At 31.0% G+C, this 26056-nt stretch overlaps 1 protein-coding gene across 1 annotated transcript; it reads left to right on the top strand.

The window, feature by feature from the left end:
* The first annotated feature begins 16163 nt into the window (after positions 1-16163).
* Positions 16164-17544, top strand: LOC104879070 (vegetative cell wall protein gp1). The gene is made up of 2 exons (XM_010650552.3): positions 16164-16276; positions 16444-17544. Exons 1-2 carry the CDS (start codon positions 16168-16170, stop codon positions 17208-17210), a joined length of 876 nt encoding a protein of 291 aa, XP_010648854.3. The 5' UTR covers positions 16164-16167; the 3' UTR covers positions 17211-17544.
* The last annotated feature ends 8512 nt before the right edge of the window (positions 17545-26056 follow it).

Below are 26056 nucleotides of genomic sequence, written 5' to 3'. Positions count from 1 at the left end.
AATGTTTAGTTGAAAAGTTTTGAATGGATTAGCATTTCTGAACTCAAAAGTTTTTGCAAAAACAATTATACATTGTATCTCTTATTTGAAATCATAATTGAAAATGTTTTATTCATGAAACTATATTAGTACTTTCCTTATTAGGCTTTGAGCTTATTCCTCTTCATTGACAAATTTTCAAGTGCTCTCAGTTTGAGCGAAGATGATTGGGCTGGAGAATTTTCTTTATTAAGATTTTTGTTCAAACTTTATTTTAGACATTGTTTATAAGTTAAAATTTAATTCTTGTTTAAATTATTTGAGTTTAGAGTTATTTGGACAATAATACTTTGGTTGATGTGTTAATTTTAAAGTTGAGAATTGAGAATTATATAATTTATTTATTTTATTACTCTAAATAAGCATTTAGTAATTGGAAACTATCTAGTTCTAAGATGAATATTTGTGTCATTTCTACTTTGAACCTTTGGGTTAGAGATGTGAAATGACTGTCATGCCTTTGAAGTGGATCTTGAGGCGTGACACTATTAGTTAATATCCTTGCTAAAAGTGTATACATACAATCAAACAACCAACCAAAACTTATTAGCTAAGAACATTAATAAAATCTTGTTTGTTTTTTTAACAAGACCATGAGGAAGTTCAAAAGGAACTTTAGCAATAGACTCTAGAATATACTAAGGCATACTTATATATATATATATATATATAAGCGAATTAATTTTTTTATACATATTGTTGCACACATGTTGCACATGAGTGCCTTAACTAGCAAATCCATATGGAATGGCAAATGCCTAAAATCCTAGACCTAAATCCATATTTACCTTCATTCATCTAATAGATAATTAGAAATAAAATAAATTGTTAAAAGTTGGAAATTAGTGCAATCCCAAGTTATAGAACTCAAGTTGATCTTGTTTAATCTCACATTTTTATTACCAAAATATTAATAAAAATAAATAACCTTTGTTTCACTTAAAGCCCTAAATCTGAAGTTGGATTGTGAAATCCTCAATCTTGAATCAATTGAGTAAGAAATCAATAATTCCTTTTCAATTTAATTAGGTTCTTTTAGTAAATCCAAATTCATTCAAATCAATTTTGCTCACTTTCTAGCTTGAAAAATTAAGATAAAAAGTGATCATTTTGATATAGTTATGTATCCATAAGTTAGTTTTTAAGGATATATCTAGTTTTTTTTTTTACGTATTTAAGTTTTAGTATTTTAATTACATTATAAATTTGTAATTAGCTCTAAACCTTAAGAGAACAGGGAGAATTGTGTTTTGGGCCCAATGGGGCCCAAAAATTAAGTTCTGGTCCATATAACTGAACCATTTAAACTCAAAATTTATAGGAAGTGTCAAAATTGAGAAGAAGGATATGCACTTTTATTATTTCCAAAAATAGCATTTGCTGATTATGAAAAAATAAATAAATAAATAAACCAAAATATCCAGGTTGGAATTTTGCCCTAATTTTGCTATCTCTTCAGCATTTCAGCCCTAGACAATCGTTTTCTTTTCTTCATCCCGATTTCCTCCATCACTTGCATCTTATCTCCGTGCCTCTTTCATTTTTTCTCGCATTCATTTTCCCGAAAATTTGATTTAAGGCCAAATATATTGTCTTAATCAATCTCTTGATTTCAGTTGGGCATCTCTTTTTCCATCATCGATCCGCATCAGTGTTACCGTTCTTGCCGAGCGTCGTTCGCTATTTGAGGTTAGTAGGTTCTCCAATTTCGTTTTCTCTTGATTTCGTCTCTGCCAAGCATTTGATTTCAACCCAAAATACATTGATGTAATCTCTCTTTCGATTTTAGTTCGGCGTGTTCGTCTTGATGTAGACCTTTGTTGCATATTTGAGGTTAGTAGGTTGCCTAAATCTTGGCCTAGAGTTTCTTAGTCTTATATTTTGTTTAATCCTCGTTGTACGAGGAGAAGGATTGTTGTTTTCTATTAACCTTCAATTTACGAAGTGAATGTTGAGTGTTATTTTAAGGACATTAAATGAACAGTTGAGGCAAAGTAGGTGACTGGTGAATTCCTTGCTGCAGAAATCTCCTGGAAAAGGATTTCCATACTCCCTAATTCTAAATAAGACACTGTAGATTTGTTGTAATGTTTTAAAAGAGCAAATTTTTTCTTGTGGAGCATTGATATTTTGAAAAATATTTTGGTTGGAAAGACTTCAAAATCTTGGTGGAATAGCAACACAAAATTGGAATTAACTCTTTGATTTTGATAGATCTCATCTCAAATGCCCAAAGTTGGTAGTCAGACAGTTTGAGTTATTCTAAGCTGTGCAAGTTCATCTAGAAGTTCTATACTAGTAGAAAGAAGTATGCCTTTGTTTCTAGCTTATGCTAGAGCTATAAAGGGAAAGAGTTATAAAGTTGAAACTTTTGAAATCAGGCAAGTCACTTTATACTGCATGGTCAGGGAATCTAATTCAACCTAAATTTTTCTTATGGTGCCTTGGCTTGAGGTGTAGGCACAAGTAACAGATTTATCTCCTTTTATCTATTAGTTTTACTCACCCTTAAATGTGTTAAACTATTGTTTATGGTTTTGTATGAATCATCTAAAGTAGAACATGATAGTTTAGAAGAGAATTATGTATTTGTTGCATTTTTCAGGCTATTATCTTCATATTATTTTGCAAAGCAATGCTTTATAATTAATATTTAAATATCTCCATTCTCTTTGAATAAGTTTGTAGGCATGTCTGATATAGTAGTACCAACAGAAATTGTCACAGGGTTTGAGTGAGAATGAGAATTTCTCTTCTACCTAGTCTAAGTATAACTCAGAGCTTAATAAAACGAGGGGGATCAATAAAATGTGTGGCTTTGTTGAACACTTGACCTTCTAGCTTTGCAGATCACCCCGAGGATCGAATAAAATTTAAATAGTTGGTAATAGTTAAAGTTTTTTTGCATAATGTTTTTTCCTTTATTTAGAATTTATTTTGAAAATGGGTTATTTTTAAGTTTTATGAAATATTCTTAACAATAATTGAAAATATAAAAAAGGTTTTTGAATTTTTTGGGTTAGTATAGTTTATAATATCTTCATAGAAAATAAGCTAAGAAAAATACTTTATAGACAAGATTTTATCTCTAAAAATAATTTAAAAACTATTATCAAATTTTCAAATAAGCCAAACAAGTTGTTGGTTTGTTCTAGATCATATTGACCAGGGATCATCTGTTACTGGAATTTCTAAGAGAAAAAGAACAAGCACAACCAATCCTAACCCTTTTTCCTAAATTCTTCTCTTTGTTATTTCAATTCTTAGATTTTGATTGGTAGTATTTTTAAAAAGTAATTTTCTCCTAACAAGTTTTTTTTTCCATTTTTTTCTTTTTTAAATTAGGTATTTGATAAAATTTTAAAAATATTTTTTTAAAAATAAAATTTTATTTATAGTGTTTTTCTCCCAAAAGTAGTTCTATTTCCATTAAGAATAGTTTTAAAAGAAACATATCCTAAAATATTTCTATAGAAAACGTCTCCACTAAAATTGTTTAGACCATTGCCTTAAAATTCTTTTTGAAAATAATTTTTATAAACTTATTAAAGAAACCTTCAATTTGAATTTGTCAAAATATGAATTTAAAAATTGATAATGCTAAAATTTACTTTACTTTGCATAGATATAATATTTGGGAAAAAAAATCATTACCCCTTTGAATAGATTTAAGAATTGTTCATTTTCAATTGGAAATGGATTAAAAGGAGACCAGAATCCATTAATAGCTTGTTGGTGTAGGGTGGTCAAAGATTGGTACAGTAGTGTCCTCATATGGTGACCTAATCAATCAACTGCCCATATGTCAATTTCCCTCATTAGGTTCATAGTCTCTTTTCAATCAATTTTAAATTATAAAAATAATTTTTATTTATTCCCAGTTATCCCTCAATCTAAGGGCAAATAATGGGTATTTGATATTTTCGGCTCATTTTTTTTTAGTAGCTTAGGAATAAATTTAATTTTTAATTTTGTTAATTTAAATTCAGGGTTGGGATTAGTTTTTCCGGGTATTCATCTCATATATTTAATTTTTTAAATTAAATAATTAAATAGTTGAAAATATAAAAAATTAATCCTTGTGATGAAAATTTTTAATTTAAAATTTAAAATTTGAAATTTTGAAATACTTTTTTTTTTTTTTTAATGGAAGCAGGTGATGAGGGAAATGGGTGGTGAGTCATTGGCAGTGGGAGAGAGTGGTGTAAGCAAATGAGACAAGTTGGGTAGTGATGGCAGAGAGAGTGGGTCTAGTGTCTAAAAATATCAAGTCAACATCTCCACATGCATGTACTTGATGGTAGAATTTACACTTTGTTCCATAGCCCATGCCTTCCTATTCTCAATTATTTTTCCTTTCTTTATTTTTTTTGGTTTGGTGCTACTTTTACCGATCAATCATCAATTCAAACCTCACTGTATTGTTTATTTCCCCAATTTATTAAAGTTATTTGTAATTCCAAAATAAAGTAACAACATGCATTTTTTTTTACTTTCAATATTTATGCTTGATATGAATAAAGGTTGATTACTTGGGGCTTGTTTGAATATATTTATTGGCGATTTTTTGTGTTTAAAATCATAATTAAGAGCATAGTAGGAAATTTTATAAAAGTTTCAAAAACCTTTTAAGGTTGATATTTAAAAATTGTTGCAAAAGTCAACACCCTATGGTGAACCCTTAAATTGAAAATGCATGGGCAATGAACAATTGCTTGAAGTGACCTTCATGAGAAGTGTACTCTGTAATAGTTTCGAGGTTAATTTCCCTTGGCCTATGGCATAACCAAGGCAAAAACATGTAGGACGCACGTGGAGATCCATATAAGCACTCTTTTGCCTTCTCTTTAAGATGACATGCTTGGTTATATGTCAAGTGAATTCCATGATCACGTTCAAAATCCTTGCATATTTGACGGGGGAGGTATTCTGGAGTTGTTCTAAACATCAACAACAACAACACCTTTCTTTGAAGAAACCCTTACCTTAGATGAACACGCGTCTTAAGCTATATGATTATGATTAACTTGATAAGTATGAACTTGCAATATTACATTCCCTTCAACAGCATGAGTTGTTATCTTCAAATGACAACCCTCAACCGAACACTTTACGGACATATGAGTAGGTGAATTTTTCTTGTACTTGTATTGAAACCTCCCAACTAATGACATATGGTATATTGCATTCCGAAACTCATCTACATTTTTAAATGTAAGTCCAAAACCTAATATTGTCTCACGAAAGCGATTTGATTCCAAAGGGGTGTACTCACTATCTGCACAACATGATGCAAAACCTCTTGATAACATCATAGTATTAGGAATTGCATCGCATGATGCATTAGACGAAGGAAACATAGGAGGTGGACCTCTGCATTTACATTCATAAACAAAATTAGACTACATCATGCGTAAAATTGATATTCACAATATTTTAAATAGACATCCAAGTGAAAGTGCATTACCCAAATGTCAACTGTGTATTCGGTATATTTGCCTCAATAGCTTCCACACGGGATGACTCTACTATGTACACATTTACAAAGTCATCATTATGGGAAACCACATTATCCAAGTCATCATCATCTTCTAAATCTTGGATGACTCTGGGTTAAACTTGAGGGTGTAGTGCACCCTCCTCACATGAAAGGAGATGTCAAATTTTTTTAGGACTTTTTGAGTGAATTCTTAAAATGTTAATCCTTTATAAATGTGAATACCTTTGCTTCTTCCACCAACATATTCCCAAAGCCCATCATTTTTTTGGACAAGTTTGCCTCCCAAGAAAATATAACATTATATTCTATTTGTGGCGTCCATCAACCTATTCAAATAAAGCACAAATTTATATTGTTGAACAAACAATAATGCATGTTCAATGTGAACTGAAAAGTTTTTTCATCTCACAATAGGTAATGTTCCCATATGAAAAAATTATATTTAAAAAATGTATATACAAACAACTTTTCTAGTAGAGTGGCACAACAACTTATACTCTAAAGTTATGCAATTTATATGTATTGTGAGAACATAAATCAGAATGCATGTTGGTATCAAAAGGGGTAAAATATCATTTTATGATATCTACATATTTGAATTGGTGTAAACAAATGACTCCCTTGTTGATATATTATGTGATATCATTTTATGATACATTTTAATGCAACATATATATATATTATGTAGGAAATTTATGTGATTTCTTCATCTCCCTTTTTATAGTTATCATGTCTCAATTATGTTGGAAAGTTCTCTAATATAATATATTGACAATTCAACATTTATTTATTTAATCTTATTCTATTAGCTTTGTAAGTTGTCGGGTAATATTTTTGTACAATTTGGTCATACGGAAAACGGTTAGACACATAAATACTAAGTACCTGTACTTCAGTAAATATCTAATAATCAGGCTTTAGGGATCTGATGTTCTTGTCTATACAATTGCAGGGATTGTAATTGCTTCTGTCTGTTGAAAAACAATTCTAAGTTTATTTGATCAAAATCTTATTGTTGCATTGTTATCCATGTCATCCTCATTTCCTACATATTTATTTTGGAATGACTTTGATTTTATGGGTATCTTAGTTTTATCATTGTTTTTTCAGACAAAATCCTTATCTTTCATATCAGCTCGTGAGTATCCATATCATCTGACTAAAGTGTTCACCTTTACTTGAACCACAACTTTTTGTATGGCTATTACAGTGAATATCTTGATATGGTTAATCATCCATTTTGTGTTACTTCATTCTGTAACTATTACAAATGACATCTTTACTTTTTAACATATTTTTTGCATCACCAATTGCACTGATGTTGCTATTCCTAACATGGCCATGTTATCAATCATTGCATGCAGGGGCCATCAATGTCCACTTGATGCTCAGCTGCAAGGTTTAAGAAAATATGCAACCATTTACCTGAGGAAAAATTGCAAGGCATAAGAGACCTCCAATTTGGAGGTTTCTTGACCTTAAACTACATAGAGGTTCGACACAACATTTGTTTGTTTCTAATCCAGTATTTCAATGTTGGATTTAGACGGATAGAGTTTTCATCCCACAAACACTATGTTGTTTTAGCCACCGATGTTGGCCTCATTTTTAGCCTCCCAACAGAAGGGCATATTCTGTAGGTTACATCTACCTCATCAGAGCATCTGTTTGGTACAATTCGGGCATGCGAGGAGAAACTCCTCAATTTACCTATTGGGGTGGAGTTCTGTCGAGCATTCATATACTATGCGCGTGCCACATTATTAGCCCCCACGTCTAGGCTTAATGACTGTTGTAACTTGTGGCATACCATCCATGAGGATGGATTTAGAAATGACGTCAACTAGGCCCAGTTTGTGCTTGACCAGCTCGTAGAGAGAATTAGGCGATATCAACAATCAAACACCCCTTGGGTACATGGCTGCGTTTTGTTTCTACAAGTAGTGAACTTATTAGGGATTTGTCTTCCATTTTCTAATATAATTTTATTGCACTACTAAGTAACATTTGCCTACTGATGTTTGTATTTATTATGCAGTTGCATTATGTAATTAAATTCCAAATTCCTTCAGTCCAAGTCCCCATCACAGTGCCCCCAACATTGGCATGGACTGATGAATTGATTAAGCAACAACTAGCTGCTGAGATAAGGGAGTTTGGATGATTCGGACATGCTGAGGCTGATTTTTAAGTGATGCATGCATAAATATATTGTCATTACCAACATAACACTCATTATTTCAGTACTAATCTTGAGTGCTAATTGTAGGCGTCCGAGAGATCTCCAACCGCAGAGACTAATGTGGACCATGACACAAATGTTGAGCCTGAAAATAATGATGTAAGCTGGCAATTTTTAAAAATTTTAATTTAGGTTCATTTCATTACCATAGTAATTTTTTATACTTGTTAACTACAAAGAAATATGTGGTTGTAATATTTTTTGCTCAAAGATAGAAATGACCGTGTGCACATGAATTTACATGTGATAGGAAATATGACACCAATATCATGATGCAAAATGAGCAATTGACCAATATCAAAGGGGCATACAACAACAGCTGAGAATAATGCGTGACCTTATGTAGAAGTTAGGGGCTTGAAGACATAGTCGGGTCAATATAGATGTTGTTGGTTACTCTAGCTATACACCAACCAACAATCCCATAGTCGATGACCATGTATTTCATGGTGAAGAGGACATGCCTTGACATGGTGCAGACCATGTGATATACACACCAGATTGCATTGCCACCCTTGACTATGAGTTGCAGCCCAGTGTACCCATTAATGTAGTAAGTGGTAAGTGGTAAGTGGTAAAATTTATGCAAACACCCATATGGTAAACAACCTAAAGACCCAATCATAATGCATACCTATTTGCTGACTATTGCTAAATCTAGTATTACATATTGTGAAGAACAACCAGAAGGTGATGTAATGCGATTGAGTGATTTTATTATAAGCCTCACAAATAGGAACGTCTGGAGACACTGAGTGCGTCGAATGGCTCTAAGCCTCTTGTTCCCATTTATATCCCAACCACAAACTAGACAATATGCTATAAGAATGGACCTAAAAGAAGCAATTGCATTGGTTTTTGGAGGGGATTTCGATGCTAGGTAACATACTTCGGACACACTCCTCTCTTTGTATGAAAGTGATAAAACAAAAACTAAATTGTATGTGTTTCCGACAATGAGAAACTAGTGGCAATGCATGACACTAACTTAACCAGAGGCAATTTGGGCTGCTTTGAAGGGAATGGTTGGATAGGGAACAACGTGCATATGACTTCTTATCCCTCTTTATGCATTATTTTAAGTTTGAAAATTAAAGTATTGTTCTGAAGTATTTAGTTGCTTATACTTTTATGATGAATGAAATAAGGTCGTTAATGCCTACTGTAGATTGTTGCAGTATGAACATGAACCGAAAACAAAACTATTTCTATCCCCCTACATAGTTGTAATGATGACTAATCCATTAAATCATTGTTGAGCTTTATTTTATGTCTTGAACCATGCATTACCTATAGTGACAAATTTGATGCTATCCCCTATTTAATATGCAGGAAATGGTCATCCACTCACAGGGAAAACACTTAGGTGGTGTTTGTTTTTTTAGGTTTTTGCTGAAAGTAATTTAATTTTAGAATTTAAGTTGTTTGTTTTTCTACTTTTTCATGACTTATTATAAATTTTTTACTAAATGGAAAAAGCCAAAATATGTAGCTTTTTCTAAATAAAAAAAATAACATATTGATTTCTTTTACTTTTTAATACTTAATAGAAATAAAATACTACAAAAACAAACAACCTAATATTTAACACTATTAAGCATCAAGGTTCTATTTAGAATTAAGTAAAAAAACAAACACCACCTTAGTGAGGGAGACAGTTATAAGACGATTTGAGCCACATTTGTATCCCATAGATATTCCATAAATGAATGTGAACGAGGTGTAGTGTAGCGTTTTATGCTTGGAATTCTTTTTTATTGCATAAAGGTCCATTATTTAAATGTATCTTTAATGACAGTCTATTGATGCAGGTTTTCTTACCAGTTCTTATAAAGAACCATTGGACACTCTACGTATATGACCTACCAAACAAGAGAATTTAACTGCTAGATTCTCGACTTGGTAGGAAGAAGACAACTTTAAGTGGAATACAACAAAATCTGGTAAAGTAACAAATAACAACTAATAATTTGTTAGGTATGTCTTGCCAAAAAAATTTCAATTGTTTCATTAATAAATGTTTCAAGCTAAGGTTGTCCTATGGTTGGTTGCACACAAGAAAGAGGTCTCACCTTATGAATTGAGGACATTCAATTTCCTAACACCTGATGTACCCCTCCAACCTAATGAGTGAGTGTTTATCTTGTAGTCTAGGTTTATGTTAAAATGGATTGCAACTTATTTTAAGTTCCTCTGTTATTTATAATTCCACACTTAATAACGTCTTGGTCATGATATTGAGGTAGGCACGATTGCGGAGTGTTTGTAATGAAATTCATGGAGTTGTGGTCAATGGGAGGGGAGGGGGGTTCTTCAAATCAATCGACGTGGTACGTAGGAGGAATTATGTATTATCATCTCATTAATGTTAACATAGTTACAAAAGCCTAAATTAATTAATTTGTTGATTTGTTGCTATAAACTTGAATGAATGTAAGGAAAATTGAAACATTATAGATTGAAGATTATGGGGAGTTTGTTGTTTTCACCACAGAATGCACGCCGATAGCGTGTCTGAAAGGATTAATGGGGATTGTAATTTTTTATGATACTGTATAAATTTGATTTGGTTGTAATTTATGTTGGACAAATGTAGTTCTGTAAATGTTTTTGTATGGTGCCACTTGTGTAACTGAACAATGGGAGTATGGGATCAGTAGGAGTTGGACTATTTTTTGAGTTAAGCTGATTGTCATTTCATTCGAAGTGAACAAAGAGAACTAAAACCTTCGTTTCTTATTGTAAATGTATGTTCATTGTTACAAGAACCTAATGTAATTGGAATTATACACATATTTTAATTGGTTTAATTTAGATTCCATGATAGGCTTCGTTAGGTGTTTGGACTACATTATAAAATGTTTTATTATTTATTATTAAACCCATGTTATGTCATTGTATTGCATTTGTATTTCTGATTTATGAAAGTTTTAGTTCATATTGTATATCAACTTTTTGAAGCTTCTCCAATGTGATTGGTCATTGTTAGAGAAAAAGTACGTGTAATAGTGGTAGCGTATTAGGTTCATTGTGAAGAAGTGTATATCAAATAGCAATGAATGAGGAATTTAAATGGAGAAGTGCTTGTTTTTTGTTATGAAAATAGAAGAGACAAGGCAAGTTGAACAAAATAAGGAACAAGGTGAAGATGTAGAATTGAAGTAGTGGGCTTGGTTTGGCCATTACTGAGGTCCTTTCATTCATTGTGTAGTGAAATAGTATTAATTATTGGGGAGAATATCCTTAATGAAACCATACATATGGGGCTCTCAAATGTCAATTGTAAATTGTATCCAAGTTTTTTGGGATTGTAATTTTCCTTTTACTCTACCGACAATTCCTTTAACAAAGCTGACGTAAGCATATGGACTCATCCAATGTTAAAGCCTTCCCTTTCATGTAACAACATTGATTCATTTTCATATAATAATTCCATTCTTTTTAACATATAGGTCTTCATATTGTAACAACACTGTAGCAATGCTTAAAGGATTGTAGTTATGAAGCTATAATTATCCAATATTATAATTTAAGATTGAAGATGCATTACATCTAAATATTGGATCTTATGCATTCCAATTAATACAAGTTAAAAACTCCAATTTGGTAGAACAAGAATGACTATAAATTGTAGTTTCACATGAAAAATCCAATCGAATATTTTGCATGTCATAGCAAATCGAATCGAATATATTCGTTCTGAAGATTTTTCAGAATTACCCGATAGGACGTTATAATGTACATGAAGAACACTTTGGTCATATGATATTATTAAATTTTACGATTGACTGAAAGCGATGGGTCACAAGAACACTATTTTTCTAAAAAATATCTTGACAATGACACTTTTATCAGGCATATGTATTTATATTTTAAACTTTCATATAGGTCTTGTACTTGCTATCTGTATTGCAAATAGGCCTTCATGCCAATATTACGACTAGGCCCTCCAACCAATCTTCAAACTATATAAATGGTATAACCTCAACTTTAACACCATATGCTAGTTCAAAGCACCGTGTAAGGAACCTTCATTCCAAACGTATATCAACCAATTTTTCCAAGTATGTTTGAAGGCATAAATTTCAAATTTAATTTATTCAATTAAGCATATTATCAAAGTTTTAGGCAAATATGAAAGAAAGGCCTCATGAATAGATTGTTTTTGTGGTTGCATTAGTATAAACAAATACATGGCAAATGAAGACAAGATCTACGTTGTTTTTGTTGGAAGGAGGCCGAGGGTGTACACAACATGGCCTGAATGCCAAGCTCATGTCATTGGTTTCAAGGGTAATGTTTATAAATCGTACAAAACTCATCGTGAAGCTGTATCGGCATGGGTGATGTACGAGCCTCAATCGAAAAAACCTGATGCGCCTATTGAATCTGACGAGGATGCAGAAAGAAACTGGGTTATTGGCCAACTAGTAGGTGACCTGTTGATAAAAGCATGCACATATGATCCAGGGGTATCCCATCAACTAGTATCGAAGTGATCATAAGATAAGAAAAACATGATAAATCCAATTTAGGGCATGCTAACTCTAGTTTGATAGTTATTTTTTATTCACCTCATGGATAAAAGGGATACATGGGTGAACAGGTTTATTTTTATGATTTATGAATGACTGAATATTGGTTAATTTTTCTTTCTCTAGAATGGGTTGTAAACTCTATAATGAGTATAGGTTTTGATTTTTGTTTGTAAAATCTTTTTCATTTCCTTAGATGAGTTTATAAGCTTTGTTTGAAGAGCATGGGAATTTTTCATACTACATAAAAATCATTATTTTTAATCCATTTATGGTGACCAAAGAAAATAGAAAAAAAAAAACTTTCCATGGTTATAAGATATTGATGGAGGAAAACCATTATAGAAAGGTAAGTTTTTTGGTAGAAAAATGATCAGAATTCAAGAATATCAATTCTCATATCGGAGTTGTAGGCGTTGATGCTTAAGCATTGCAGATCAACGCTCAAGTGACTTGGGCACTCAAACACTTTTTTATGGCACTCAAATGTTTATGGCAGCAACAATGGGCTCATTAAGGTTTTTATGTTGATCTAACCTTAATTGTTTGTTATAGGGATATTTTGGTAATTTTGTATTATGGGAATATATTTCTTTGAAAATTAAGTCCAAGGTAGAATATTTATCAAATTGGAAATATTATATGAAAAAAGAGAGTTTTGATGAAAATAGAATCCTTGAGTTCTAGCATAGTTTAGGCTCTAGAAAAAACACTTACAAGGATAAAACCCATAGATATAAGTTGGTATACAAAAGAAAAATAAGAGTAGATGGAAAGATTGAGACTTATGTAGCTAGGTTGTAGTTAAAGGTTATAGTAATATTGTTTTAACTATGAGAAGTTTTTTTACTAATAGTCTTACTCAAATCTATCAAAATATTCATACCCATTATGGTGCATCTCGATTATGAAATATGATAAATGAATGTCAAGATAGAGTTCTTCAATTGCTATCTTGATGATAACATCTTTTCATGCAACCTAATGTTTTCATAATAAAGGGTTTTATATGTACAAGAAGGCATAGGGAAGCATGGTGGTGCTCTAAGATCTTATAGATAGATAATAATTTAGTCATTGGGAATGATGTAGGGATATTGTAATCATTAGCCAAGATTCGGTTATCTACTCAATTCTAGATAAAAATCTAGAAAGACGCGTAATAGATTATTGGGATATAGGTAACTGCAAGAATAGGAAAATTATGTTATGTCAAGCCACCTATTGATATGATCCACACCACGAAATTGAGAAACTTGCGGATCAAGAGTGGCTCCAAGATCGCCTAGAAACATATTTTTATGAAACCGCGACCCATTGCTTATATGGAAGCAAAACCTTGGTATAATGAAGACGTCATAATCAATTATGGAAGGATTACTTGATAAGTCAAAGGAAAACGCCATACAAATCTTTCTGATAAGTTCGAAGAGTTCTAAAAGAACTAAAGAGAATTTTCTCTCACAAAATTATGAATGAAATTTGTATTATTTTTCAATAAGTTGATGGCTATTTAAAAACAAAGAGGTCCACACATTTAGTAGTTAGAAAATCCTCAAATATCCTGTCTAGATTTCGCAGATAGCCAGAAAAGGGAAACTAAAATATCCTGAGTTGGATTCTGAAAATTAAATCCATTATTTTCTAAAATCATGCCTACCCCAAAGTAAAAAGGAAACAAGGGAATTTCTAATTTATTGCTTCCCCATAAAATTTGAAAATTAAAATATAATAATAAATAAGAAAGGTAATTTAGCAATCTTAAAAGATTGCTTTAGCAATGCTTGCCAATCTCCTTGATGAGTCAAAAATCCAGTAATCATCAATTTAGGAAACTCCATTCGATCCATACAATTTGTGACTTGTTCTCTTTGATGGATTCTTCTAAATTATTCCAAAGCTTGAATTATGGAAATCCAACCTTGTGGAACATGTAGAGCGTCTTCCTTGGGCCTCCATGAATTCACCTCAACCCAAATATTGTGAGTCAGTCCATTGAGAGTTTCCTTAAAATTTTTAGCTTGAGCCCTTGTAACCAAACCAACTAAAACTTGAATAGGATTTGCATTCCAATTATTAGTCACGCTCTTATCACCTATATTGACAAACATTTGATTAAGTGCATAATATAAGTCTAAGAAGGGTTTGCTAACCTTTAAGATGCAATTCATTTTTTCTCAAGATTAGTGTCATAAGAAATCTAAGGAGAAAGATCGCATGAATGTGGTACCTTATGCCTTTATAGTGGGTTGCGTTGATAGGATGATTTATTAGGGTTAGTTAGGTATTTTATTCACATGTATGTATAAGGGCATTTTGATAAATACATAAGGTTGCATAAGAGATTATGAACGGTCTCTCTAGATTGAGCTCATTGATTAATTAAAACCTAATTGGAATAATTAATCAATTAAGACCCAAATAAACTAGTTAAATGACCCAAACTCAATATAAGTTCAAGTCACTTAAACTCATTCGAAGCATATCTAAACCCCTAAAGGGCCTCACTTTTTTCAGTTTTATATTGTATTCACTTTTGAGAGAAGAGAGGTTTAGCCACCAATCCTAGAGATGATCATTTTGCCCCTCTAGTGCTAGGATTCAATGCGAGAGACATTGTGGTGGAAGATCGATAGGATTGTGAAGTCTACAACGATTGCCACATCTTTTCATTAATAGAATCTATTTTAGGAACATCTAAATTTAAAGTAAATTAATATTCTCTATATTTGAGTTAATTTTTGATACCTTGTGGGTCAATCCATTTGAATTACTACAGATTTTCTCAAAAAATACCTCACCCAACAATTTAGGTATCCCTTTTTGTTTGCAATTAAGATTTGCATGAAAAATACCTTTTGGTGATGAAATAGCATGACTCATTGACCTAATTTTGTCATTTATAACAGGATAGTGCACTTAATGACGATTTTAACCTGTGGCCAATGACATAATTATTGATAATGAAAAAAAAAAATTTGTGATAAAAAGTAAAGATTGTGGCTCAAGGTAATTAATTTTGTGACAAAATATAACATTTTGTTACAAATAATTTTATGACAAAAGTGAAATATATAACAAAATATCATAGGTTGTGTGAGAATTTTATCCATAAAAAAATAAAAATAAAAATGACATTTTGCCAATTTTGCTATCAAATTTTAGCTCCTAATAAAAAGTGATCAGGCAAAAATTTATAAGATCGTGAGACTTTGGCAAACCAAAATGTTTCTCTGATTAAGAGTATTAATATCTTGCTTTCAATTTGTAAAGCTTTAGAAGTGGTGTAAATTTAAATACACTTGTTCAAATCAATTGATGGTACTAACTTTTTTATTTAAGATACAATTTTAGATGTTTATATTAAAAAGGAAATAGTTATAAAAATTACATTAAAAAAAAATCGAGGTTTAATATTATAAATTTTAAAATTTTTGAAAATAATTTTTAAAAATATAATCTAAATCTATATTTTTTTAAATAGAAAATTCTAATTTTTAGATAGAATTTATTACTATATTCTATTTTTACAATAAAAATAGAAGCATATTATCACTGACACCAGTCGAATGGGAAAGGAGTTGTAGCCCGCCTTTTTTGAAATATGTACTGAGAAAGATTCAATGCTTTCATTTCTACCTTGGAAAGTGGTGGGCGGCCAATTCAGAATTTGTTGGCTCTGGTGGAGGCCATGTGTTGAATGAATCACAACAAGACCAAGACTGAAGATTGAATAATCTTAATGTTTTACGCATGTAGAGAATTCACCCGTTCAGGCATGGACTGTGTCAACACGCCTAGGATATGCATATAAATAGAATTGCATGATTCTCTTCAGTTCATTGAGGAACATGAAGATGAATATTCCCATGACCAGAAGATTCAGAACACCACTCTGCATGTCTCTCTTTGTTTTTCTTCCACTTCTGGCTGTTGTTGCTCATGCAAGAACTTTATCAGGTATGGCTGCACCTTTCTCAAAAATCATTTTCAGTATGACTACACCTTAGGACACAGGAAGCGTGCAGATATATATATATATTCTCCACTTCCCACAATTATATTGGTCAAGACATGTTCCACAACTGCAAATCTATCTAAGTTTCAGTGCTTGTTTTGTGCCACAGAGAATAGGCGGCATGGGTTGATGCAGGTGAGTGATGATTTGGAGATGCTTACAAGTGTCCCACCTCCTCCATCTCCTGAGGCACTACAGAAGATAACCCAATATCAAAGGCCTTCAGCACCGTCGCCTCCACCGCCAGAATCATCAGATTCCCCAGATCAAAGCACAAGAAGAAGTGCTTTCCCTTGTTTGACAGGGAGATTATGCAGTGGGTTCAAGAGAACCTATTATGGAAAGACCTCGATATCATCAACTACTCCACCATCTCTCACATCAGCTTCAGCATCCCAAAATGATTCTTCTCTTTCTACTGCAAAGGGTACTGTGTGTAATTACAAAGTCGGGAGCATGATAGATTACAAGAAGGAATCATCTTCACCACCCCCACCACCATCATCATCAAAATCTCCTATAACGGTGGCAAAGCCATCAGCTTCACCACCCCCACCACCATCATCATCAAAATCTCCTATAACGGTGGCAAAGCCATCAGCTTCACCACCTCCATCACCATCATCATCATCATCAAAATCACCTATTACGGTGGCAAAGCCATCAGCTTCACCGCCTCCACCACCATCATCATCACAATCTCCTGTAACGGTGGCAAAGCCATCAGCTTCACCCCCTCCATCACCATCATCATCAAAATCACCTATAACGGTGGCAAAGCCATCAGCTTCACCGCTTCCATCACCATCATCATCAAAATCACCAGTACAGATATCCTACAACCCTCCTCACATTCCCACCATAGCTTCATCATGACATATACCGAATTTTCCAAATAAATAATCTTGTGATTAGTACTTACATGATGATATTAAAAAATATGAAGCCCTCGAGGATGGTTGCCTGAGGAAGAGTAGTACTGTCTACAATTACAAAGCAACTCATTGTCCGGGAGAAAGTAGTAGGGTCTGTACATTGGTACGGTATGCATTATCTTTGTAATATATACCAAAGTAGCTAGCTAGGTTAGGTGTATATCCTTGTATTACATCACCAGCCACTCGCTCAAGTGGTTGCTGTTTGACTAAAATTTCTGGGTCTAGGTGGTTCTATAATCGATTTTTTATATATGGCTTCTCTCTTCATTTCCAATTTGCGCCTGAAACATTGCATTTGTGTTTGGTAACTGTTCGGGAAGGGACAATTTTCTATTCTTAAGAATTAAAAAGAAAATAAAAATAAAACCATGTTTCACCATAAAAATATTATTTTTTTATTTTTTATTTTTTCAATTATTTTATAAGAATTGTTTTTAAAAACAATTAAATAAATTGGTAAAATAATTAAAAATAAAACACTAAATATAAAAATAATTTTTAAAACATATTTAAAATATAAAAAATAATTTAAAAACTTTTTAGATTTTCAAACACACTTTTATCTTATAAAACTACATAAAACAATTTTTAAAAACTGGTTTTTTTTTAATAGTTATCAAATAAGTCTTTAATCTCTATGTTTGGTTTCATGAAGATATGAAAAGAAAACAAAAAATAAAAATAAAAATAAAATAAAATAAGGTAAAAAAAAATGATTTCCTCATATTTGATTTTATTTTAACAAATATAATAAGATTAAATCCGTTAGAAATTAATATAATTTAAATTTATTTAACTTTCATATATATATATATAGACCTAAAAATAAATAAAATGAATATGAAGTAACATATAAAAATAATTTACCAATTTATATATTTATGTATTTTTTTTTTTATATTCCCAATCGAATTTCCACAAATCTATTACCATATGCTATAGTGGTAATAGGGAAAATCAGCATTTTCCATTTATCGTGGTACCAGAGCATATCTTAACTTTTCATCTATGGCTATCCACTAGTATATTTCACATTTTAGCGATGGAACAAGGAGTATGGTCTATTTGTAAGAAGGCCTCAACTTATATCAAACATTACCAGGGAAAAAAATAATTCTTATAGTATTAATTTTTTATTTTTTTGAACGAGTGATATAAATGCATATAAAGTTTTTTACGTTATATTAAACTCTTCTTAAAATTATATTCTTGTTAGCAAAATTACGTATACAAACCCTAATTAAGTTTAAATAAAGTTTATGCTTCATGAATTCAAAATAAATTCCTTAAATGAGCATCCTTTGAAGTAGTATTGAAGATAACTAATTTCTAAAATTAAGAGTCCTGATTTTAAGAAGCACTTTTAACTTAAAAAGTGTTTTAAAAAAAAAAAATTAAAAGCTTGTTTATAACTATTTTCGAAAATAGTTTTTAAAAACCGTTTTTTAATATTTTGTAAAACAAAAGTCTGTTTGAAAACTTAAAATATTTTTAACTTGTTTTAAATATGTTTTAAAAAGGGACAATTGTATTTTGGACTTAGTTGGATCCAAAAATTAAGTTTTAGTCTATATAAGTTCATTATTTAAGCCCAAGACCTAGAGGAAGTGTGAAAATTGACAAGAAAGATATGAAATTTTTATCTTTTCAAGAATGACCTTTATTGACTATGAAAAAAAAAATAGTAGAAAAACATTAATTTAAATTTTATTCCTTTTGCAAACCTCAATAAAATTTAATATAATTTAGTGATTTACAAAAAAAAACATCATTTTCCAAAAAAATAAAAATAAATTATTATTATTATTTAAAAATCAAACATCTTGGAAAATATATATATATATATATATATTATTTAAAATTGTGTATATAAAAATAACTGAAAATATGTCAAATTTATTTTTTTTAAATGATATATTTTTATAATATATTTTTAAAAAAAATTAGCTTTCTAAAAATAATAAATTTTCAGAATAATTATTAAAAAAAATTAAGATAAAAAAGTTTTTTAAACATTATGGTAGAAAATAGTTATGAATGGTATATTGGTATCTTCATATTTTATATCCTTCTCATCAATTATGCAATTTTTATGGGTCAAATCTTAATTTTTGGACTCAACTGGTCCAAAAGACAATTGTCCCTCTTAAAAATGAATTTTATATCTAATATTTTATTTTTAATCATTCTATAACAACCCTTAGAAAACAAATAAAAACAACTAAAAGATGTTTTCTGAAAATGTCTATTTTCTATTCTTAAAAATAAAAAACAAAAAACTAGTTTTAGTTGTCAAAAGTGTTTTTGGTTTCTTTGCTTTAAAAAACAAAAAATTGTTACAAAAAATAATTACTAAACAAATCCTAAATATTTAACAAAATTTAAAAAGCACTTTTGAAATTTAGAAAAATCACTTATGGTGTTGAAAAATCACTTATAGTATTTCAAAACAATTTCATAGAAAATACTTCAAATAAAAATACTATCATATGATTTTATAATTATAAATAATAATTTTTTTTGTGAAGAATTATGTTGTTGGGGGTGTTTTAATTTATATAAATTTTATGTCGTGTGTATTGTTTTAAATAATAAATAATAAAAATTACAACAATTATATAATAATAATATTACTAAAGATAATAATATTAAAAAAAAAACTATTAGTTGTTGTAAAACAAGGATAAATGCAACATGAATAAAGTAGTAGAGATAGAATATATCTTACTTTAACAATATATCTAATGAGAAGAATGAATTAGATAAGAGAGTTGAGAAAATTGAGAGAATGAAAGACAGAGAGAATGAGAGAAAGTAAGAATTCTTGCTTAAGGATACATAGGGGATGTGAAGTCTTTTTATAAGCTTTCCAAATGGTTTCTATTAATGAATATTAATGGAAGTCATAAATAATACTTAATTAACATTTATTATAATTAATGTGGTGACATTCATTACTTCACTTATAACACTCCCTCATAGATGTCCACCACATTGAAGAATATGCCTCAGTAAAACCTTACTAGTAAAAAACCCTATGGGAAAAACCTAGCGAAGGAAAAAAAGTACAATATTCTTATAATTCTTTAAGTTGCTCTTGGTATGCTAGGATTGCCTTGTTAAAAATCTTGCCAGTAAAACCTAGTAAGACAAAACTTGGACGAAGGAAAAAATAGTATAGTACACTAACACCCTTTTACAAGCATACTCCCCCTCATATCGATATTCTTGAGTTGACGCATTTCAATCATGTGTATTAACTTCTTAAATGTTGAGGTTGACAATGATTTTGCGAATAAATCTACTAAATTATCACTTGAGCGTATTTCTTGCACATCAATTTCACCACTCCTCTGGAGTTCATGTATATAAAAGAATTTTGGTGAAATGTATTTAGTTCTATCTCTTTGAATATAACCCCTTGTTATTTGTGTAATGCATGCAACATTATTTTCAAATAATATTATCGGGTCACCTTTGATAGAAGAGAGTCCACATGATTCTCGAATATATTGGATCATAGATCTTAGTTATATACATTCATGACTTGTTCCATGAATTGTCAGTATTTTTGAATGATTTGATGATGTGGCCACCATTATTTGTTTGACGGATCTCCATGAAATAGTAGTACCATTGCAATTAAACACATACTGTGTTTGTGACCTACCTTTATGTGGATCCGAAAGATATCTTGCATCTGCATATCCAACCAATTGTTGCTTTGATTCCCTTGAGTAAAATAAACTCATATTAGTAGTTCTGCGAAGATAACATAATATATGTTTGATACTATTCCAATGTCTTCGAGTTGGAGCGAAATTGTATCTTGCTTATAAATTGACAAAAAAAGCAATGTCTGGACGTGTACAATTGGCAAGATATATAAGTGCACCAATAGCACTAAGATATGGTACTTCAGAACCAAGTAATTCTTCATATTTTTCGCAAGGGCGAAATGGGTCATTTTTCACATCAAGTGATCGGACAACCATTGGAGAACTTAAAGGATGCGCTTTATCCATATAAAAATGTTTCAAAACTTTCTTAATGTATGTTGATTGATGTACTAAAACTCCATTTGGAAAATGCTCAATCTGTAGGCCGAGACAAAATTTTGTTTTTCTAAGATCTTTCATCTCAAATTCATTTTTCAAGTAATTTGTTGTTCTTGTGAGCTCTTCAGGAGTTCCAACAAGATTTAAGTCATCAACATACATTGCAATAATTGCAAATCCGATTTTTGATTTCTTAATGAAGATGCATGGGCATATAGGGTTATTCACATACTCTTCTTTTAACAAGTATTCGCTAAGGCGATATACCACATGCGTCCAGATTACTTTAATTCATACAAGGATCGTTGTAACTTGATTGAGTACATATTACAAGGCTTTGTACTATTTTGCTTCATGCAATTTAAATCATTTAGGGATTTTCATGTATATATCATTATCCATGGATTTGTATAAATATGTTCTGATAACATCCATGAGACGTATATCTAGTCATTTTGAGACTGCCAAACTAATTAAGAAATGAAATGTGATTGCGTCCATGAGGGAAGAGTATGCTTCCTCGTAGTCAATACCAGGTCTCTACGAGAAACCTTATGCTACTAATCGCGCTTCATATCTTATAATCTCATTATTCTCATTACGTTTTCGTACAAATACCCATTTATACCCAACATGCTTTACATCTTCAAGTGTTTAGACTATAGGTCCAAAAACTTCTCGTTTTGTTAATGAGTTTAACTCTGCTTGTATAGCTTTTTTTCATTTTGGCCAATCATTTCTATGCAAGCATTCTCCCACATTTCTTAGTTCGAGATCTTCATCATTTCTTATGATATCAAAGGCCACTTGGAAAGCGAAAATATTGTTAATAACAATATTATTTTGATAGCATTTTTCTCTCATGTGTACATAACTTACTGAGATCTCACAATTTTTCAGGTACCTGTGCCTCTTCAAGGGCTTCTCGTTCAATATGTGTCTCTTTAAGGGCTTCTTGTTCAATATGTGCCTTTTCAAGGGCTTTTGGTATTATTTGTGCCTCTTCTAGGGCTATAGATTTATTAATTTTAAACCGATCAGTCGTTTTGATAGCCTCTTCTAGAGTGCCAAGTTTTTATTGGGTTCTCCTCTTCCGTGGAGTTACATCCTTTGAGCCGACAAGTCTAACATGTTTTAGGCGTATCTTAGATTCATTTGTTAATTGTCCTACAGGGACATCAATCCATGTTAGAGTATTTGCAGCTGGGATATGTGACTTTGTCACTTTCTTTGTATCAATGAATGCATCTGATAATAGATTTGCAAGATTTTGCAAATGAATGATTCTTTGAACTTCTAGTTCACATTGACTTGTATGAGGATCAAAATGGGTCATAGTAGATGTCTTCCAACTAATTTCTCATCATTTTTCAGGAATCGACTTTTCTCCCCCTAATGATGGGAAAACACTCTCATTAAAATGACAATCTGCAAAGCGGGCTGTAAAAACATCGCCTATCAAAGGTTCAAGATATCTTATGATAGATGGAGAATCAAAACCTACATAAATCCTAAGTCTTCGTTGGAAACCCCTTTTAGTGCATTTGTGTAGGTGCAATTGGTACATATACTGCACAGCCAAAGATTCGTAAGTGAGAGATATTTGGTTGTTTTCCAAGCACAAGTTGTGAAGGGGAGTATTCATGGTAAGTTGTAGGTCGAATACGGACTAAAGTTGCAACATGCATTATAGTATGTCCTCAGGCAGAAGTAGGTATTTGGCTTTCATTAGTAATGGTCGAGCTATTAATTGAAGATGTTTGATGAAGAATTCTGTTAAACCATTTTGGGCATGAGTATGGCAATAAGATGCTCAATATTTATCCCTACAGACATGTCATAGTCAATGAATGTTTGAGAAGTAAATTTTTCAACATTATTAAGACGTATTATCTTAATTGAATAATCTAGAAATTGTGCTATAATTTGATTATTTGTGCAAGAAGTCTAGCAAAGGCAACGTTACGTGTAGAAATGAGACAAACATGTGACCACCTAGTAGAAACATCTATTAAAATCATAAAATAACGGAATGGTCCACATGGTGGATGGATAGACCCACATATGTCCCCATGTATTCTTTTTAAAAAGACTAGTGACTCATATATGTTTTTAGTAAAAGATGGTCTGACTATCAATTTACCTTGTGAGCAGGCAACACATGAGTATTCAGTGGGTGAAAAAATCTTCTGGTTCTTTAGTGTATGCCCATGTGAGTGTTTGATTATTCGACATATCATTGAAGACCCTAGGTGACCTGGCCTGTCATGCCAAAGGACAAAAACTTTTGGATCGTTGAACTTCTGGTTCACGAAAACATATGATTCAATAGGCTTTATAGTTGTATGATACAACCCAAAGGAGAAAGTCGAGAGTTTTTCCATTATAAGCTTTTGGTCAGATATAATGGAAGTAATGTAAAGATATTCTATATTATCTTCATTCATAGTTTCAATATGATATCCATTTCTACGGATATCTTTAAAATTGAGCAAATTTCTTATGGATTTGCTAAAATATAAAGAGTCATTTATATGGAATCTAGTTTCATTTGGTAACATTATATTTGCTCTTCTAGAGCCTTCAACTAAGTTTGTAGTACCAGATATGGTACTTGCATTAGCTTTTATTAATGTCAATTTGAGGAAATATATATTATCTCGAAGAATTGTGTGCGCGGTTACATAGTCTGCGAAACATACATTATCCCCATTCATCTTGAGACCAAATAACACATGGATTTAAGATATAACTAATATTAAAAAAAAACAAGACATAATGTAAATAACAAAAGAAAATCAGATGTAAATATAAGACATAATACTATATTATTTGATATATAAAGTAACATCAATCAATGTTAATTTTCTCATCATTTATTAAATGGTCTATTTTTTCATTGGGACCTCCAAAGAAATCAATGTCATAGTAGGTTAGGTCTAATCCATCACCATCGGTAAAGTTGATCTATATTTTTTTTTCTTTTGCTTTTATTAATGCTTGGTAAAGGTTGACCAAATGTTTGGGCGTACAACAGGTATGCGACCAATGCCCTTTCATACCACATCTATAACAATTATTCTCATGGTTCTTAGGAGGTTTATTTTGTAAACACTTCCCATTTCTTGTTTTGACTTAGTTTTATTCCACTTCTGGTGGTGCAATGAGGTTTTCCTTTTTTGAGAATTATTACTATAAGAACCATGGTATCGAGGATTTCTTCCACGACCATGACCACGACCACGCCCTCGTCCACGTCCACGAGTTTGGGACGATATTGCATTCACTTTAAGGAATGGTTCAGATCTACTTGGACGAGAATGGTGATTTCTTATCAAAAACTCATTATTTTGTTCAACAACAAGAAGACATGAGATTAATTCAAAATATTTTGTAAATCTATACTCTCGATATTGTTGCTGCAAGAGCACATTCGAGGCATGAAACGTAGTAAAATTTTTCTCTAACATGTATTTTTCTGTGATTTTTTCTCCACATAGCCTTAATTGAGAGTTGATTTTGAAAAGTGCGGAGTTATATTCACTAACAGTTTTAAAATCTTGCAACCTCAGGTGTATCCAATCATATCAAGCTTTTGGGAGAATCACAGTTTTCTGGTGGTCATATCTTTCCTTCAAATTACTCCATAAAGTAAAATGGTCCTTTACTGTAAGATACTCGTTTTTCAAACCTTCATGGAGGTGATGGCGAAAGAAAATCAATGCTTTTGCGGGATGGATGGTTGATTTCCTTCTTTGATTGTAACTCCAAGATTCATTGCATCAAAATGTATTTCAGCATCAAGGATCTGAGATAAATAGTTCTTTCCTAAAATGTCAAGTGTCACAAATTCAAGTTTTGTGAGATTTGACATTGTCAAATAACTTCATATATACGACAAAATAATATTATAAGAATCAATTATAATAACTTGATAGCATTGGTATGACTTTGATTATAAATAAAATCAAATAATTTGTTTGTAACTTTTAACAATATATAACAAATCAAATCAATAATAATATAAATATGTAAAATTTTATTCTATATAAATAACTTCAAATTTAAGATACGAGAATTACCTTAAGAGCAATTTGTGTTGATAATGTGTTGTAAAATAAGGATAAATGCAACGCAAATAAAATAGTAGAGATAAAATATATCTTACTTTAACAATATATATAATGGAAAGAAGGAATTAAAGAAGATAGTTGAGAAAGTTGAGAGAATGAAAGATAGAGAGAATAAGAGAAAGTAAGAATTTTTTTTTGTTGCTTAAAGATACATATTACAGGAGATAAGAAATCCTTTTATAAGCTTTCTAGATTACTTCCATTGATATTCCCATTAATGGATATGAATGAAATTTATAAATAACATTAATGGTTTCCATTAATGAATATTAATAAATGTCATAAATAATACTTAATTAATATTTATTATAATTAATGTGGTGGCATTATAACATTAGTAATATTTTAATATCAATAATACGTAAATAAATAAAATTTGTTATTAAAAACTAAAAAGAGAAATAATGACTAAAGAAAGGAAATTTTAATACCAATAATACGTAAATAAATAAAATTTGTTATTAAAAACTAAAAAGAGAAATAATGACTAAAGAAAGGAAATAATTGAAAAGATGAAAAGACAAAATAAGAAAAAGGACAAAAGAAAAGTTGTTGTCTTCTCACATTTTTTTGGAAAGTTTATGTCTTCTACT

Source organism: Vitis vinifera, chromosome 4 (genome assembly GCF_030704535.1).
Source record: "Vitis vinifera cultivar Pinot Noir 40024 chromosome 4, ASM3070453v1".
Lineage (NCBI taxonomy): Eukaryota > Viridiplantae > Streptophyta > Magnoliopsida > Vitales > Vitaceae > Vitis > Vitis vinifera.
Note: the sequence above shows the minus strand (reverse complement) of the source record. Positions and strands in the feature narration are given on the sequence as shown.

What these genes read in the sequence shown, in the direction of transcription:
- LOC104879070 (XM_010650552.3), top strand. Translation starts at nt 16,168, where the DNA reads ATGAAGATGAATATTCCCATGACCAGAAGATTCAGAACACCACTCTGC. An exon ending in TCATGCAAGAACTTTATCAG is followed by an intron (nt 16,277 to 16,443) that starts GTATGGCTGCAC and finishes TTTGTGCCACAG; the next exon opens with AGAATAGGCGGCATGGGTTG.